General features: G+C 52.5%; 6 protein-coding genes across 6 annotated transcripts; 3 read left to right on the top strand and 3 right to left on the bottom strand.

The window, feature by feature from the left end:
- Positions 1–439: 439 nt before the first annotated feature.
- On the top strand, positions 440–1,515 carry AYO20_01152 (hypothetical protein; the record flags this gene model as incomplete). Its single annotated transcript, XM_022639459.1, has 3 exons — positions 440–599; positions 1,025–1,440; positions 1,495–1,515. The coding sequence occupies 3 exons, from the start codon at positions 440–442 to the stop codon at positions 1,513–1,515; spliced, it is 597 nt and encodes a 198-aa protein (XP_022504767.1).
- A 1,230-nt stretch (positions 1,516–2,745) lies between these two features.
- Positions 2,746–3,351, top strand: AYO20_01151 (hypothetical protein; the record flags this gene model as incomplete). The annotated part of the gene is made up of 2 exons (XM_022639458.1): positions 2,746–2,898; positions 2,959–3,351. 2 exons carry the CDS (start codon positions 2,746–2,748, stop codon positions 3,349–3,351), a joined length of 546 nt encoding a protein of 181 aa, XP_022504766.1.
- Positions 3,352–4,129: 778 nt separating this feature from the next.
- Positions 4,130–5,251, bottom strand: AYO20_01150 (hypothetical protein; the record flags this gene model as incomplete). Its single annotated transcript, XM_022639457.1, has 1 exon — positions 4,130–5,251. The coding sequence occupies one exon, from the start codon at positions 5,249–5,251 to the stop codon at positions 4,130–4,132; it is 1,122 nt and encodes a 373-aa protein (XP_022504765.1).
- A 520-nt stretch (positions 5,252–5,771) lies between these two features.
- AYO20_01149 (hypothetical protein) lies at positions 5,772–9,655 on the bottom strand (the record flags this gene model as incomplete). Its single annotated transcript, XM_022639456.1, has 2 exons — positions 5,772–6,012; positions 6,069–9,655. The coding sequence occupies 2 exons, from the start codon at positions 9,653–9,655 to the stop codon at positions 5,772–5,774; spliced, it is 3,828 nt and encodes a 1,275-aa protein (XP_022504764.1).
- A 346-nt stretch (positions 9,656–10,001) lies between these two features.
- AYO20_01148 (hypothetical protein) lies at positions 10,002–12,042 on the top strand (the record flags this gene model as incomplete). The annotated part of the gene is made up of 2 exons (XM_022639455.1): positions 10,002–10,254; positions 10,310–12,042. The coding sequence occupies 2 exons, from the start codon at positions 10,002–10,004 to the stop codon at positions 12,040–12,042; spliced, it is 1,986 nt and encodes a 661-aa protein (XP_022504763.1).
- Positions 12,043–12,096: 54 nt separating this feature from the next.
- On the bottom strand, positions 12,097–13,516 carry AYO20_01147 (hypothetical protein; the record flags this gene model as incomplete). Its single annotated transcript, XM_022639454.1, has 3 exons — positions 12,097–12,464; positions 12,590–12,916; positions 12,982–13,516. 3 exons carry the CDS (start codon positions 13,514–13,516, stop codon positions 12,097–12,099), a joined length of 1,230 nt encoding a protein of 409 aa, XP_022504762.1.
- Positions 13,517–13,848: the final 332 nt, after the last annotated feature.

Below are 13,848 nucleotides of genomic sequence, written 5' to 3'. Positions count from 1 at the left end.
TCCCAAGCCATGCCGCAGAAGCACCCAGACATCTTCTTCCATGGATTGTGCTGCCAATCTCTAATCCTCTCAGATGCCCTATATTTGCTCGAAGTGTACAAGGTCATACTTTCCAGAAAGAGACGGGGAAGTGGCACCGGTTGTGCATGTCACAGCCTTCACGAGCAAAATGAGTTGTAATGTTGAGCAGGAAGAATCTTTGTACGAAGATCTCCTGTGTTATCCTCGAATAAGGTTGAGCATCTTCATGCTTCTGGTCGCAGACTTAGATCTGGTTCTCAGTGGCACCTAAATCCTTCAGCGGAGGGATGCTTAAGCAGCCACAAGTGCATGTAGTATATTGATCCTCCCCAGCCTGGGTGCTCGTTCCTCGCTTAGCAGCAGCCCTAGGCGCTGCGGATTTGCCTAGAGCAACCGGCAACCGGGCGAGTAAATAAGCATGCCTGCTCACGATCCTAGGCATCATCGCAGGCTGTGGGGAGACTTTAGCTTCAGCTTTTTGGCCTCGCTTGTCGGCCGATCCAAGGATGCTCACCGGGGCGACACCATTTTCCCCAACAACAACAACACACTGGATATACTTCCGGGCCGTTACAAAGGTAAGTCCCAATAGACGCAGCACAACGTTGGTAGTCCAACGGTGTTTTCTCAAGAGCTCGACCACCAGTTGCGACTGGGAGGAACTGCCCAACAGGCAACTTTGTAGAGATCGGAATAGCTCGAAGGATGAGGGGCATATCAATCCATGCCAGGTGTTTTCCCACTTGTGTCCGGGTGGAGATTCGTCGGCTCCTCGCCCAGAAACACATGCTAAACTGGTACGGAAGAGGTTGGTGGGTGTTTAGTCTGGTCGCGTCAGCCCACGTAGTACTCTGGAGATACATGTACTCGATCATGGGCCACCCCAGTCTCGAAACAATAGAAGCATCACCTTTCATAGTGCCCATGGGACACCATTGCGTTTTAAAGTGTCTCGTGCTGTGTCACACACATCGTGAAGTTCTTTGATACAAAGCCTGCATAGACATTGATCAACTCACCCTGGCGCCTATCTTCGACTCACCCAGCATGAATAGTTTTCAGGTCTACGAGCCCGGCGGCGGTTCGGGCACCTCGTCTCTGACGAAGCGGCAGGCAATTCTCGCTATACCCACAACATACCTCGGCCTCAACGCTGGCCCAAAACCCGGGACCGTCGCTGCCATCGTGCTGGGCTCAATCGGCGGGTTCCTGCTTATCATATACGTTGTTTGGGCGGCTCTCAATTACGGGAATGTGTTTGGTCTTCGGCGCGGAGTCGTGGAGGAAGAAGTCATTCGTCGGCGCGGGCCACGCAGCAGCAGCAGGCGAGAGGGGACTATCGTCGAGGAGACCATAGAGGTGGATCGGAGAAGTTCTGTCCGGCGACGAGGAGCATCATCTGTGCGGGACCCGGATGAGGTGAGTTTTCAATTCAACTCTTCTTCTGGGAGATACTAACTGACGGTGAAACAGGATGCCACCGTCGAGGAGTAACCAAAACGAGTCTGTCCGTTTGGAAAGTCTAGAGTATTACAGAGGAAGACTTGGGATTTCGCCGGCTTGCAAATATTCTAGGAGGAGTATATTACGGCTATCACTAGGGGATCAGTGCCATACTTGACAGATTCCCAGATTTGCCTGAGGCTTTCAGAGGGCTTAGGGATCGGCGTTGCTCGTTTGCATGTTCCAGGGCTTTGTGACGGACCGTGTGAGAAGTGCAAAAGTGCCTGTTCTCCAGAGTGACACTTGGGTGGGAGAAGGACAAGTCACCACATCACCATCTCCATGTGCTGTATGTACGCGTGCATATTGAGCCTAATCGCCTACGACATAAGGGAACGAATGGTTGGGAATCACGGGTGGATGGTTATTATTGTCAAGGTTGCAAACGCATGGTGCATGACTGCTATGGAAAGAGGGTGGGCGTTATGGGGGGCCACATGACTGTACAATTATGCCTGAAGAGTTGAGAATGAAGAATGAGGGACGGGGGACTTGTGTTTACAGAGATACGTGGGAGAATCAGGATCATTACCGAGTACGGAGTACCCAGTACCGAGAATGTACATGCCTAACATAGGTACAGTCCTGGGTGCCATCTCATCATCTCATCATCTTACTACTCGGTACATACTGGGGCCTCGTGCTTTGTGTGATGCCTTGTTTGTTTACCGAGTCTCATCCACCCGCCCTGGTCCGGTTGCCCCAAGCCACCCGCCGCCCGCAGTTTCTCGTCTCCACCGCATGCATCATCCACCAAACACCAAACACCAACATGCCCGCCGCGTCGTGGCCGATCCCCATTCACCGAGCTTGCTTAACGATGCTTCATGAACCACACGCTGCAGCCACGTCCTCCTGTGCTCGCTCGGGTACCTGCTCCGTCTTGCAGCCCAACAACTACTCGAACTGACGCACCCGAACTTACCAGCATATGCCTGCGACATCCTGCAACATTTTTAAGAGCGCGCCCACGGCCTCTATGGGGGACGGTCCTCGTCTGAAAACGTGTTGAAACCCGCCGACGATCAGAAGAAGAAAAAGCAAACCTGCTGCGTCGAAACGCACGCTTGAGCCCTACTACGCCGGCCCTGCGCAGATTCCTCGACTCCCACTCCAGTACCACAAATTCCCTTCGACGGGCGCACCTTATTCTGAGCGCAGCGTGGCCCGCGCTCGGCGCCCTTGCACGCCCTCCCCCGCCTCATCTCGCCCGGAAAGAAGATGGCGACAGAAGTCATTGTGCGCGAGTCGTCGCGCCGGCGGTATATCTGGCCCGAAGTACAACTGAATCTGTGGATATTCATCGTGTTGGCCGGGTCATCTACTGTGTTGGGCATCAATGCGTGGTTCATCGCCGTGCAGGATCAATTGCAGGTTGGAATTCCTTGGTATGCTTCCTATATACGCAAAGGTGCGTTGGATAACTGCTGACAGCCGGATTTCTCGGGTCTAAACAGGTTATTCCCCTTCGCCGTCATCTGCGGTTCCCTCACGATTGTCTTCCTCATCATCATCCTCATCCTCGCGGCACGCCGGTTACTCATCCCGGGCATCATCCTCCTGGGCAGCTTCGTGCTCTTCGTGCTATGGGTGACCACTCTAATAGAGACGGCCATTCAACTGTACGGCGACGGCAACGTCAACGGCAATTGTAACAACTTTGTCCAGAACCAAGAATATCACGGCGTCTCAATAGAGACGCTGGCGTGGCTCACGCAGAGCAACATCTGCGCGTGTTGGAAGGCCAGTTTTGCGTGGAGCATAATACTGGCCGTTTTGTTTCTGTGGATGATGATCCTGAGTTGGCAGGTGCAGAACTACGATTGAGGATGAGAGAAACGAAGACGGGCGGGGAGGATCAAGCCATGTCATTTTCCTTTGTGTGTGTGTTTGAAGCCTCTTATTATAATGCGCATGTGATGTGATGTTATGCGATGTGGTCTTGTGGGAATTTGGGACCAGGATGTTTCGATGCAATATATATGGGCGATTTTGGGATTTTTGTTGCGGGTTACGACATAAAAATGTACATGGCGCACTCCCTACCCGGGGACTGTTGTTTGTTCCTGGGTCTGGAATAACAAAATTCCAGACCTCGAATGGGAAAAGCATACAAGAAGCACGCAATTTTGTTCCTTTTCTTATTGGCTTTTGTTCTTCTTCTTGCTGTGATGGAAACGGAAGATTCTCGTCCACCATGGAGTATCTTGAGAGACCCGGGCCTTCGAGTCCCTGGATGATAAGGGGGGGAGAGAGAGAGAGAGAGTCCGAGATCTGATATGGGTTCGGGATCTGTCCTATCCTGTCCTGCCTTGTTGGCACCTTGGGCTTCGTGTGAGGAAGACCATGTCCATTCCTGGGAGGATTGAAAGTCTATGTAACATACATGAGTAGTCAATGTCGCATTGCATGCATGCTAGGTTACTAGGTATGTATGTAGGTATGGTATGTGTGTAGACAAGGAAGCCCGATTCCAATAGAGACTCCTTCTCCTCTTTTTCTTCCGTTCCCCTTGCCTGGCCCTCGAGTCTCTGGAAAATCTCGCGGGGGTGGCCATGGAACAGATGGAGCAAAAGGCCCATGAACCAGTCCATCACTCACTCACTCACACTTCCTTCATCAACTCTGCAATCCGCGCGTTCATAAACTCCGTGTCCGGAGGATTCAAGCCGCCGCCGGCGACATGGCCCCAGACACTCTCGATGACGGCCAGACGGCCGTGCTTGAGGTGTTTCATCTCAATCTCCGAGTCCTCGGGCGGGAAGTACTGGTCGGTGCGGCAGGGCATGAGAAGCACTCTAGCCTGGATGCTGGCGAGGGCGGCGCGGTAGAGGTCGTCGTCGGGGATCCTCCCGCCGAGTTCGCTGAGGAGTTTGTTGGTGCTGCTTCCTTCTGAAGGAATGACGGTCCCGACATCGCCAATCTGCCACATGCGCGCCAGCACGAGCAGGTCCTCGGCGTCCCAGCCCAGGTAGCCCTCCTCGCGCATGCGCATCCACTCCTCGACGCTGCTCGGGTGGCCCTCCATCTGGGTGAAGCGGCGCTCGCGGAACCACGCCGTGCTGGTCAACCAGGCGCCGTAGGCGCGGGCAAAGGCGCGAAGCCCGCGTTTTGGCACGACCTCCTTGAGGTTGACGCCGACGGCCTCGCCGCGGGCTATCTTGTCCTTCATGGCCTTCCAGGCGACGTAGTCGATGGAGCTGGTCAGCGCGGCGATGGGGCCCTCGAGGAAGGCATAGTTGTGCAGCGACGTCCGCGCCGCCGAGCAGATGACCACGATCCGCTTCACGATTTCCGGGTACATGACCGCCCAGTAGTACGCCTGCTGGCCGCCCATAGAGAAGCCCACGACAGCCTCGAGCGCCGACGCCCCCAAGTGCGCCGTCACCAGTGCGTGCTGCGCCCGCACTACGTCCTCGTACCGCAGCTCGCCCGTCTCTGGGAAGAAGGGCTTGTTGGACGGGCTCGCGCTCTCGCCGTTGCCCAGCATCGCCACCACCACCACGTGGTACTGCGCCAGCGCATCGTACGGGGCCGACGTAAACGTCAGGGTCGTGTTGATGAGGCCCGAATAGCACGTCGGGATCAGCACCACCCCGGCCGTCGAGGTCGGGTTGTAGCTCCGATACGCCACGCGGACGTCGTGCAGCGTTGTGCCGCTCGAGAAGGAGAGGTCGTCGATCGAGTAGAACTCGACGCCCGTTGCGTCGTAATTTGGCCCGTTCATTGTGGGATCGGTGGTGGGGGGAATTCAGGCGGGGGCTTCCTTGAGCCTGAATTGTCTTGAGAAATTGATATACAAGAAGCGAGTTCCCTAGCGCCTCTCTGGTCGACAACGGATATCAAGACTGAAGATCAGTCAAGCCACGAGCCACGAGCCCTGTCAAGTCTAGCACCACCCGCACGACTGAAATATGGCATAGAGGGGAAGAAGACAAGTTTGATGATGCAACACGACAAGAATCAACGGCGGGATCGACGCTCTTCTCCGCTTTTCATAGGCTATTGAGATGATAGAACCAGACAGAGAAAGACCACTTGGAGGATGGAGGAGGAGGATGATGATGATGATGGGGGGAAGCATCTCTGTTGAGTCCCTCATTCAAACCAGAAAAGGGTCATATCGTCGTGATCGCGAAGAAAGACGCCAAACCAATGCAACATCCAACCATCCATCCCTGATACAAACAGACAATGGTCACACTGTTAAACAACGCCATAAGAAGCCCATGTAGCTCGTACATCTCTCAAACCTCCAAAACACGCCTTATCGAACGCTGCCTCGATTGCTTGGTCCGGATCAACTTGAGTTCTTCACCGAGCAGTTTCGCATCCCTCCACTGTTCTTCCATGTTGCTCATGCGAATAGCGGCGATTACAGCGAACACACTGGCACGCAGCTTCTGCACTGGCTTCAGCTTGACCTCATACTTGCGTTTGTCAAGAGATACGCCCATTTCTCCCAGAATGTGGAGATCAACTTGATTGCTGTCGAACCTGTCAGTATACCAGACAATAAAACCGGACTGGAAAAGAGAACGTACCACTCGACCCTCACAGCCTCGCCCTGCTCGAGGAAGGCTTTGCTCCATGCCAGGTCCTTTCGTAGGCGTTCTTCCCGTCTGCATTTGGCTTTCAACCACATAATCTCTTTGATCAGGCCCTTCATCTCCTTTGCTCGAACCTCATCTCTGCTTGACTTGCCAGATGTGAGACGTTCAAGGATACCTTCATACTTGGTCTGCAGCGCTTCGAGCTCGTTCTCCACCGCTTCAGCTTTTTGGTTGGCCACGCTGCGCTCTTCCCGAAGACGTCGGAGTTGATGCTTCATCTCCCTCGCTTCATTATCGCGACTCGACAGTCGCATGGACAAGTCATTGGTTCCTTCCTGTTCTTCCCGCAGGCGTTTGAGTTGCGCCTTTAGATCATGGATCTGTCTATCACGTTTGCGAATGCTTGAAGAGAGGTGTTGTGCCTCACCATCCTTCTCCCGAAGATCATTGAGCTCCTCCTGCAGTTCATTGACCAGGTCATTCTGCTCTGCAATTTTGGCACTCAATGATTCCACCTCTGCAGTACGAGATTTGATCTGCGTCTGTAGCATGACCAGTTGATCGTCATCAGTAGAAGCTCGACGGGTGGCACGTTTCAACTCGCGATTCTCCGAGTTCAACACCTGAATTTCGGCTCGAATATCAACCAGCTCTTGTCGGAGCCTGGCAACTTCTTTCGAGTGTGATGGAGGGGGCGAGACTGATGGCGATTTGGCTTTGTATTGTGCAAGTTTGGCCTCATGCAGCTCGCGTTCGAGGTTGTTGACCTGCATCTTCAAGTCGCGGTTGTTTGCTTTCAGATCTGCTTCTCTTTTGGTGGCTGCCGTTTCGTTGTTTCTTGCTTCTACCAAGTCGTGTCTGAGACCAGACAGATCCCCAGCTTGAGAAGCCACCGTCTTCGAAGGGTTGTCGAGCATCTCCTCCAACTCTTTGATACGGGTCTCCAAACGAGCGACCTTGTTCTTTGCAGAAGTCAATTCTCGATCCCTGTTGTCTGCATTGAAAGCCTTCTGGTTCCGGAGAGAGTCTATTTCCGCATTCAAACGAGCCTCTTCATTGCCTGCTCGCTCAAGCTCGGCATTGATCTCATCTTCCAACGCTTGGTTAGCTTCATGGAGATTGTCGCGCTCCGTTGTCAATCGGGCAATGTCTTTCTCGAGCTTGACTTTGAGACGCTTCAGTTCTCGCTTTTCTTGATCCATGCCGAATGTTTCGTCATTCGACTTGGAAGCATTCTGAAGTTTGGACTCGAGAGCGTCACGTTCTTCCTCGGCCTTTTTGAGAGCCATGCGTGCGTCCTGTAGGTCGCTGTTGCGTTTTGCAAGCTCCTTCTGCAAGGACTGCCTCTCTTCCTGCATCTGCTGAATCTGGGCATCCGCATGGCTGGAGAATTTCTGCTGTTGTTTTTCCGCGAAGTTGTGCTCTTGCTCAATGTCTGCCTGGAGTACCTCGATCTCCTCCTCCAATTCAGCCACCTTTTCTCTCAACGCCGCTTGGTCCCTGATCGAGATACGCAGCTCTTCTTTGGCGTTGTTCAGCTCCAGTCTGTTTTCATCAGATGCTGTGCGTTTGTCGGCGAGATCTTGCTGGAGCTCTTCGATCTGTTTGAGAAGCACTTTTTCTTCTTGATGATGTCGCTGTTTCTCGCTTTCGAGCGCTGCTTGTAGCTTCATTTCACGGCCATTGATTGTTCCTTGCGCATCTTGGAATTTATCCACCGTGCGTTGAAGGCCGTTGGCTTTCTCTTCTGCCTTCTGCGACGCGGCTTCAAGCGTCCGTTTCTGTGCCTCCCATTCTTCTAGATCTGCTGCATGGTCTCGCTCTTTCGAATGCACTTCACGGTGCAACCCGTCGATTTGTTCGTTTAGAAGGTCGACCTCTTGCTTATGTTGCGATCTCACGATGTTTTCGTTCTGTGCCGAGTGTTGTCTTTCCTCGTCCAGAGCAAGTTCGAGGTCTCGGATTGATTTCTGCGCCTTGGAGAGGTCTTTCTGAAGTTCCGCGGATTCCTTGGTCAATGCATCATGTCGTGTTTGCAAGAGATCTTTCTCTTCAACTTTGACTTGTAAATCTTTCTCGACAGTCTCGAGTTGTTTGGCCATGCTGTTCAGTTTACGTTCGAATGTATCACGTTGTTGCTGAGATTGCTCAAGATCTTGCTGCAACTTTCGAAGTTCCGACCCTCCTTCGCGCTCCAACTCTCGAACTTTCTCGCGCAGTTGCCGCTCTGAGTCTGTCTTCTCTGCAAGTTCGACCTGCAAGGCATTGTGTCGTTCCCGCAAGTCTTCTAAATCGTCCTCGAGTTTGTTCGTTTTCTCTTCAAGCTGTCGACTCAGTCCTTTGGTTGTGAAGGACTTGTTGGCCATCTCATCGCGCAGCTCTTCTAGATCTTCTTCGGCTTTGCGTTTCTCTTCGAGAGCCTCTTCTTGGACTTCCTTTGCTTCTGATGCAGCTGCTTTTGCGCGTTCGAGGTCCTGCTTGAGGTCCTCAATTTCTTGTCGGGCAGACTCCAGCTCATCCTCAATTTCAGCGACATCATTTGATTCCTTGCTTGCCTTAGCCTTGAGAGCATCAATCTGGTCGTCTCTCTCATCAATCTTCCGATCCTTCTCTCGCAGTTCAGCTTGCAGGTCTTCAATCTCATCTTTGAGCTTCTCGACAGTTGATTTTCCTTGATCTTTCGCAGAATCTCTCTCGGTTTCTAATGCTTTGATCTGCTTGTCCTTTGCTTTGACCTCAGTTCGGAGGGTTTCGAGCTCGATGCGGACACTTTCGTCCACTTGTTTTCGTCTAATTCGTTCTTTGAATTCTTCGAGCTGTAATCGATAGACCTCCGCATCCTTCTCGGCCTGGGCAATATTCTTCTTGAACTTGTGTAATTCGCGCTGCATGGTGATCCTATTGACCTTCAAATCGGTATTCTCCTTCAACGCAGCTTGGTTGAATTCATTGCCTCGCTTTGACAGAGCCTCCTCCAAGAAATGTATCTTCATTTTCAGGCCAAAATTCTCCTTCTCAACCTTGTCAATGATGCTTTCTTGCTCGCGTAAGGTCATCATGTTTCCGTCATTCACAAGTCCGGCGGCATCTCGTCCTGGCAGTGGTACGAGAGGTGTACTTTGGGCACTGCTACTGATCTGTTGAGGCATGGGAGTGTTGTCCATTGCATTTCCAGCCGAACTTGAAGTGTGTTCGCTCGCAAACTGTGATATATCGCTGAGTCTTGGAGCCCCAGGTGTGTAGCCGCCTTTGAGGTAGGAAGGAGTCGCTTGAACACCGGGCTTCTTGCTTGAAAGGCGACGTGCCATGTTCTTCTTCGTGGCGCTTTGCATGAGAGGTGTAAACTCGGATCGACCTTGGTTGCCATTCGGTAGCAGGCGCAATGGATCTCGTAGTCCAGCTCGAGGGGTTCGGAGGTTGAGACCCTGAGATTTCGCATTTCGCATCTGGCTGATCAAGTCTCGGTTTTCTGGGGGTGCTGCAAAGGACTTCTCGGGCGAGATCTCTCCTAGACGATCGAGCCCATTGGTGATATATGAGGCGTCGGTCGCCTGCGGTGTGTTGATATAGTTCGCCATGACGGGCGGAGACAATTCAACACCCAATGAGACAGGCAGTCACCTCTAACTTCAATTGTGTAATATTAAGGCAAACAATTAACCATACTCTGCTGCTGTCTTTGGAGCAGTGATGCTTTTTACAACGCCCAAAGCATCTCGCGGTTGTTGCTTGTTGTTGTTTCGTCAAAAGAGGAATGGTCGGTGCTGCGGGGCTTGGCACCTGCAGGATGATCTCATTGGCGGGATCAGCGGGCAGCAAAGCATGAGCCCTTACGCACTGCACCCTACAAGTAGTTTCCCCTCGCCATCTGCGCAGTCCTTGTCAAACCTGCCTAATCATATTCTCCTGTAACGCCATTTGAGTATGCCTGCCACTGAGGAAGAGATTGCTTGGTTTCGCTCCACATTTCATCCCGTCCCGAGACCTGCCTTACCAGATGACTGCATCGAGTATTCCCTGTACATAACCTCGCCCTCACTGGACCCGAGCCATGACTCTGAATTGCGACTGCGGCTGCGGGAGGTACAGAAGTATGCAACAGACCTTCATCGACAGTACCTGAAAGATTATATCTGGCAGCGCCAAGGGTTCTCCCTTGAGCTGAATAAAGAGGATGGTGAGGTCTGTACGAATGGGACGGAGAAGTCGAGAATCAACTGACACTGGAGTAGGATTAAGTTTCTTGCGTGGACAGACCGAATATGGTGACTCTGTGGAAGACGAATGGGTCATAGTCTGGCTTCTGAGGGAGCTGACCAAAAAATTCAACGATCTATGGGTCAAAGTCAAAGACAGCGATGGCGAGTTCCTCCTCATCGAAGCCTCTGGGACTTTGCCCTCGTGGCTGGAGCCAGATGTCGCTGAGAACCGTGTCTGGATCCATGATGGGCAGTTGAAAATTATTAAACCGGCTAGCGCTTCAAGAAGTTCGAAGCGGACAGAGGAGAAGTTGTCGCTTTCGCAAGCCAGGGAAATCATCTTGAATGAGCCTAGGAGGTTGATGCACTCGATAAGCATGGAAGAGGAAGCATTCTTTCGGCTGCGCAATTATCCCTCTCAGATTTCAGAAAACATGCATCATGCGTTGATAACGATACCGCGGAAACTTGCATACTTACTTCATCAGAAGCCGGCCTACATTGCGCCGGCAGTAGAGGCATTCTACCTCAGAGATCCGATCGCGCTCAAACCTTTGCAAAACAAAGACAACAAGGGCAAGCTGGTCTTCGCCCCCGAAGATTTGGCCACAGTGAGCGTCAAATTTCCTCGTGTGGCATTCGCGCAAGTCAAGTCCCAAGAATTCCCGCCCCCTGCCGCCTTTGTCGATGCGATGCCATCAGGGACGGATTCAAAGGCGCATGTTCACGCTGAAATCGGGATGAAAGTCACATGTGGATTCGAAATACTGATCTCGGATTCTCAATACCAAGATCGACCAGCTGTGCGCGAAATGAAAATGCTCCTGGATGATCTGGATGCAGGGGATGAGGCCCTACCATCAGACTCTGACATAGCAACTTGGAGCAAGCAAGAGGATGATGAAAAGTGGCTCGACATCAGCTTCGATGATCTTGAGGATGAGCTCGGTGGGCGGAAAGGCCAATCAGGAGGAACAGGCAAGAAGACTGGCTTTGGTGACAAGGCGGCGCAAGAGAATCTACAGAGAATCGTTAAACAATTTGAGGAATTTTTGAATGACGACAAAGCCGGTCCAGACGGCGCGGGATTGTTTGGTGATGACAGCGATGATGACGAGCCCGACGATGATGATGAATCTGAGGACGACGAAGGCGAGGATAAAGAGGCCAGCTTTGGCGAAGACGAATTTAGCAAAATGATGCAGGAGATGATGGGCATGCCGCCAGAGGTCATGAGGGAGATCATGTCGGGAGAACTTGGCCCAGGGGCTCATGATCCGGCCCATCGATCCGCACTGAGGCCGCCTGCAACAGAGACAGGCTCTGCTCAAGCTTGGGACGGGACCAATGATGACGAGGCAGAAAGTGGCGCGGACTTGCACGCCTTCATGAAAGAGATGGAGGCAGAGCTTCGAGGGCACGGCGCCCTAGACCTCGGGTCCTCCTCATCTGCCACCAAGCAGAGAGCGATCACAAAGCCTACACTCAAAGCTGGGAAGCAGAAGGGGGACGAAGATGAAGTCTACGAGTTGTCCTCAGACGATGACATCGACAACGAAATCGACGTCAACCTGGCGAGGAACCTCTTGGAGAGTCTCAAGGCGCAGGCTGGCAACGCGGGACCTGGGGGCAATCTCATGGGACTGATGGGTTTGCGAATGCCAAAGGATGAGCCAGATGATAGCGATGACGATGACAATCAGGCTGGACCCAGCGGAACACAGGGCATGACGGGCGGTATCCCGCGGATTGAGGAGCTGAAGTAGACCGCAAGAATGGCTGCAAGACTTGAACCTGCAATAAATCCCGATCGCTACATCTCAATATCCATCCCTCCCTTCCACAACCCCGTAAGCACCACCGCCCGGTCCAAACATCTCCCTTACGTCGCGCACAATGTCTTCGGGACGTTCCCACGCCGCGAAGTGTCCCCCCTTGTCATGCTCCTTCTCAAACACGACCTCGCCGACGGTCCTCGTCCACGAACTCGGCAACACATTGATATCTCGCGGGAAATGGCTGATCCCGACCTTGACCCCGTTGGCCTGGTAAGCCCTGAGTTCGTCCAGGGTGAAGCGACGGCCCCAAGGGCCCGAACGGCCCATTTCGTAGTAGATCCGGCACGAGGCGGCGGGGCCGGCGGTGCTGAAGTAGTATATGCTCAGCCAGGTGCAGATTTCTTCGTCGGCTGTGAAAATGAGCACGAGGGCATCAGTCATTTCCATCGTCGTCAATGGGATTCGGGGGATGAATGAAGAGAAGAGGGGTGCGATTGAGGGTAAAACAATCATCGTGGAAACGGGCAAGGCTTACTCCAATGGTACGCGTCTGCCCAGTCGTGCAGTTTCTCGTAGATCCACGCCAGCAGAGCCACTGGACTGTCGGCCAGTGCGTAGCCTATCGTCTGCGGCTTCGTGGATTGGAGCAGGTTGTACCCGAACCCTTCTTTGTCAAACCATTCAGTGCGGGATACACCTTGTTGCTCTCTGTTGGAAAGCCGTCGAAAGAAGGAGGTCACGAAGAGGAGTGGATGCGTGAAGAGCGTAGGTCGAGTGCCCGCGTCCATGTTGAAGTGTGTGGCTTTGCAATGGCGTGGGTAGAGAGCCGAAAGAGCCCGAGTGATGTAGTAACCCCAATCACCTGCCTAGCAGTCAATTCCATGTCTGTTGCTCAAGCTTATGTAGATTCTATACAGTTGAACTTACCACCTTGAGTGACATATTGATCATATCCAAGCCTCTCCATCAGCTTATGCAACGTCTCTGCATGCTGCTCGACTGAAAATCCGCGTCTTCTCGTGCCTTCTGAAAATCCAAAGTTGGGCAGCGAAGGTGCGACGACATGGAACGACACTTGACCCTGGGTCTGGGTAGAGAGACCATCAATGATTTTGGTGACCTCCAGGAAATTCCCAGGCCATCCATGCACGAAGAGCAGTGGAATGGCTCCCTTGGCTAAACTTCTCTTGTGCATGAAATGGATATTCAGAGGCTCGTAGCCTTCGCACGCGATTGTGGTGACAAAATGAGGTAGTTTATTGAGCTGGTCCTCAGCTCTTCGCCAGCTGAACTCATGGCGCCAGTATCTTGTGAGTCGTTGGATGTCGGACAAAGGGACACCCATGTCCCATTCTGCAGAGTCCAGCTCATCTGGATATGTGGCACTGTCGAGCTTGGAATTAAGCTCCTGAATGCGGGAATCAGAGACGGTGATTTTGTAAGGCTGAATGGAAGACGACATATTCAGCAGACAGTTTTGTGGATGTTGACAATCAACTGAATTCGAACATTGTGAGGCTTGTTTGCTTTGGACTGACTTCGATGTTATGATGTCCTAGCTGGCGTTTTTATAGGCGAATTATCAGGCCATCCCTGATCTCTGTGATCGTCACGATGGCCTTGATTTCAACGTATTCTACCTTGTGATATACGCTACTCCATACAAGGGACTTACTCGGTTCCGCAATACGCACCCACTAGTCAGAGACACCGGAAAGGCTACCTGCTGTGGTCCTGCCGCCGCTCTGAATAGATGATGTAGAAGGTGTGATGTTTGCAAACATTCGCGATAGA

This window comes from Fonsecaea nubica (genome assembly GCF_001646965.1).
Source record: "Fonsecaea nubica strain CBS 269.64 chromosome Unknown Scaff4, whole genome shotgun sequence".
Classification (NCBI taxonomy): domain Eukaryota; kingdom Fungi; phylum Ascomycota; class Eurotiomycetes; order Chaetothyriales; family Herpotrichiellaceae; genus Fonsecaea; species Fonsecaea nubica.
Note: the sequence above shows the minus strand (reverse complement) of the source record. Positions and strands in the feature narration are given on the sequence as shown.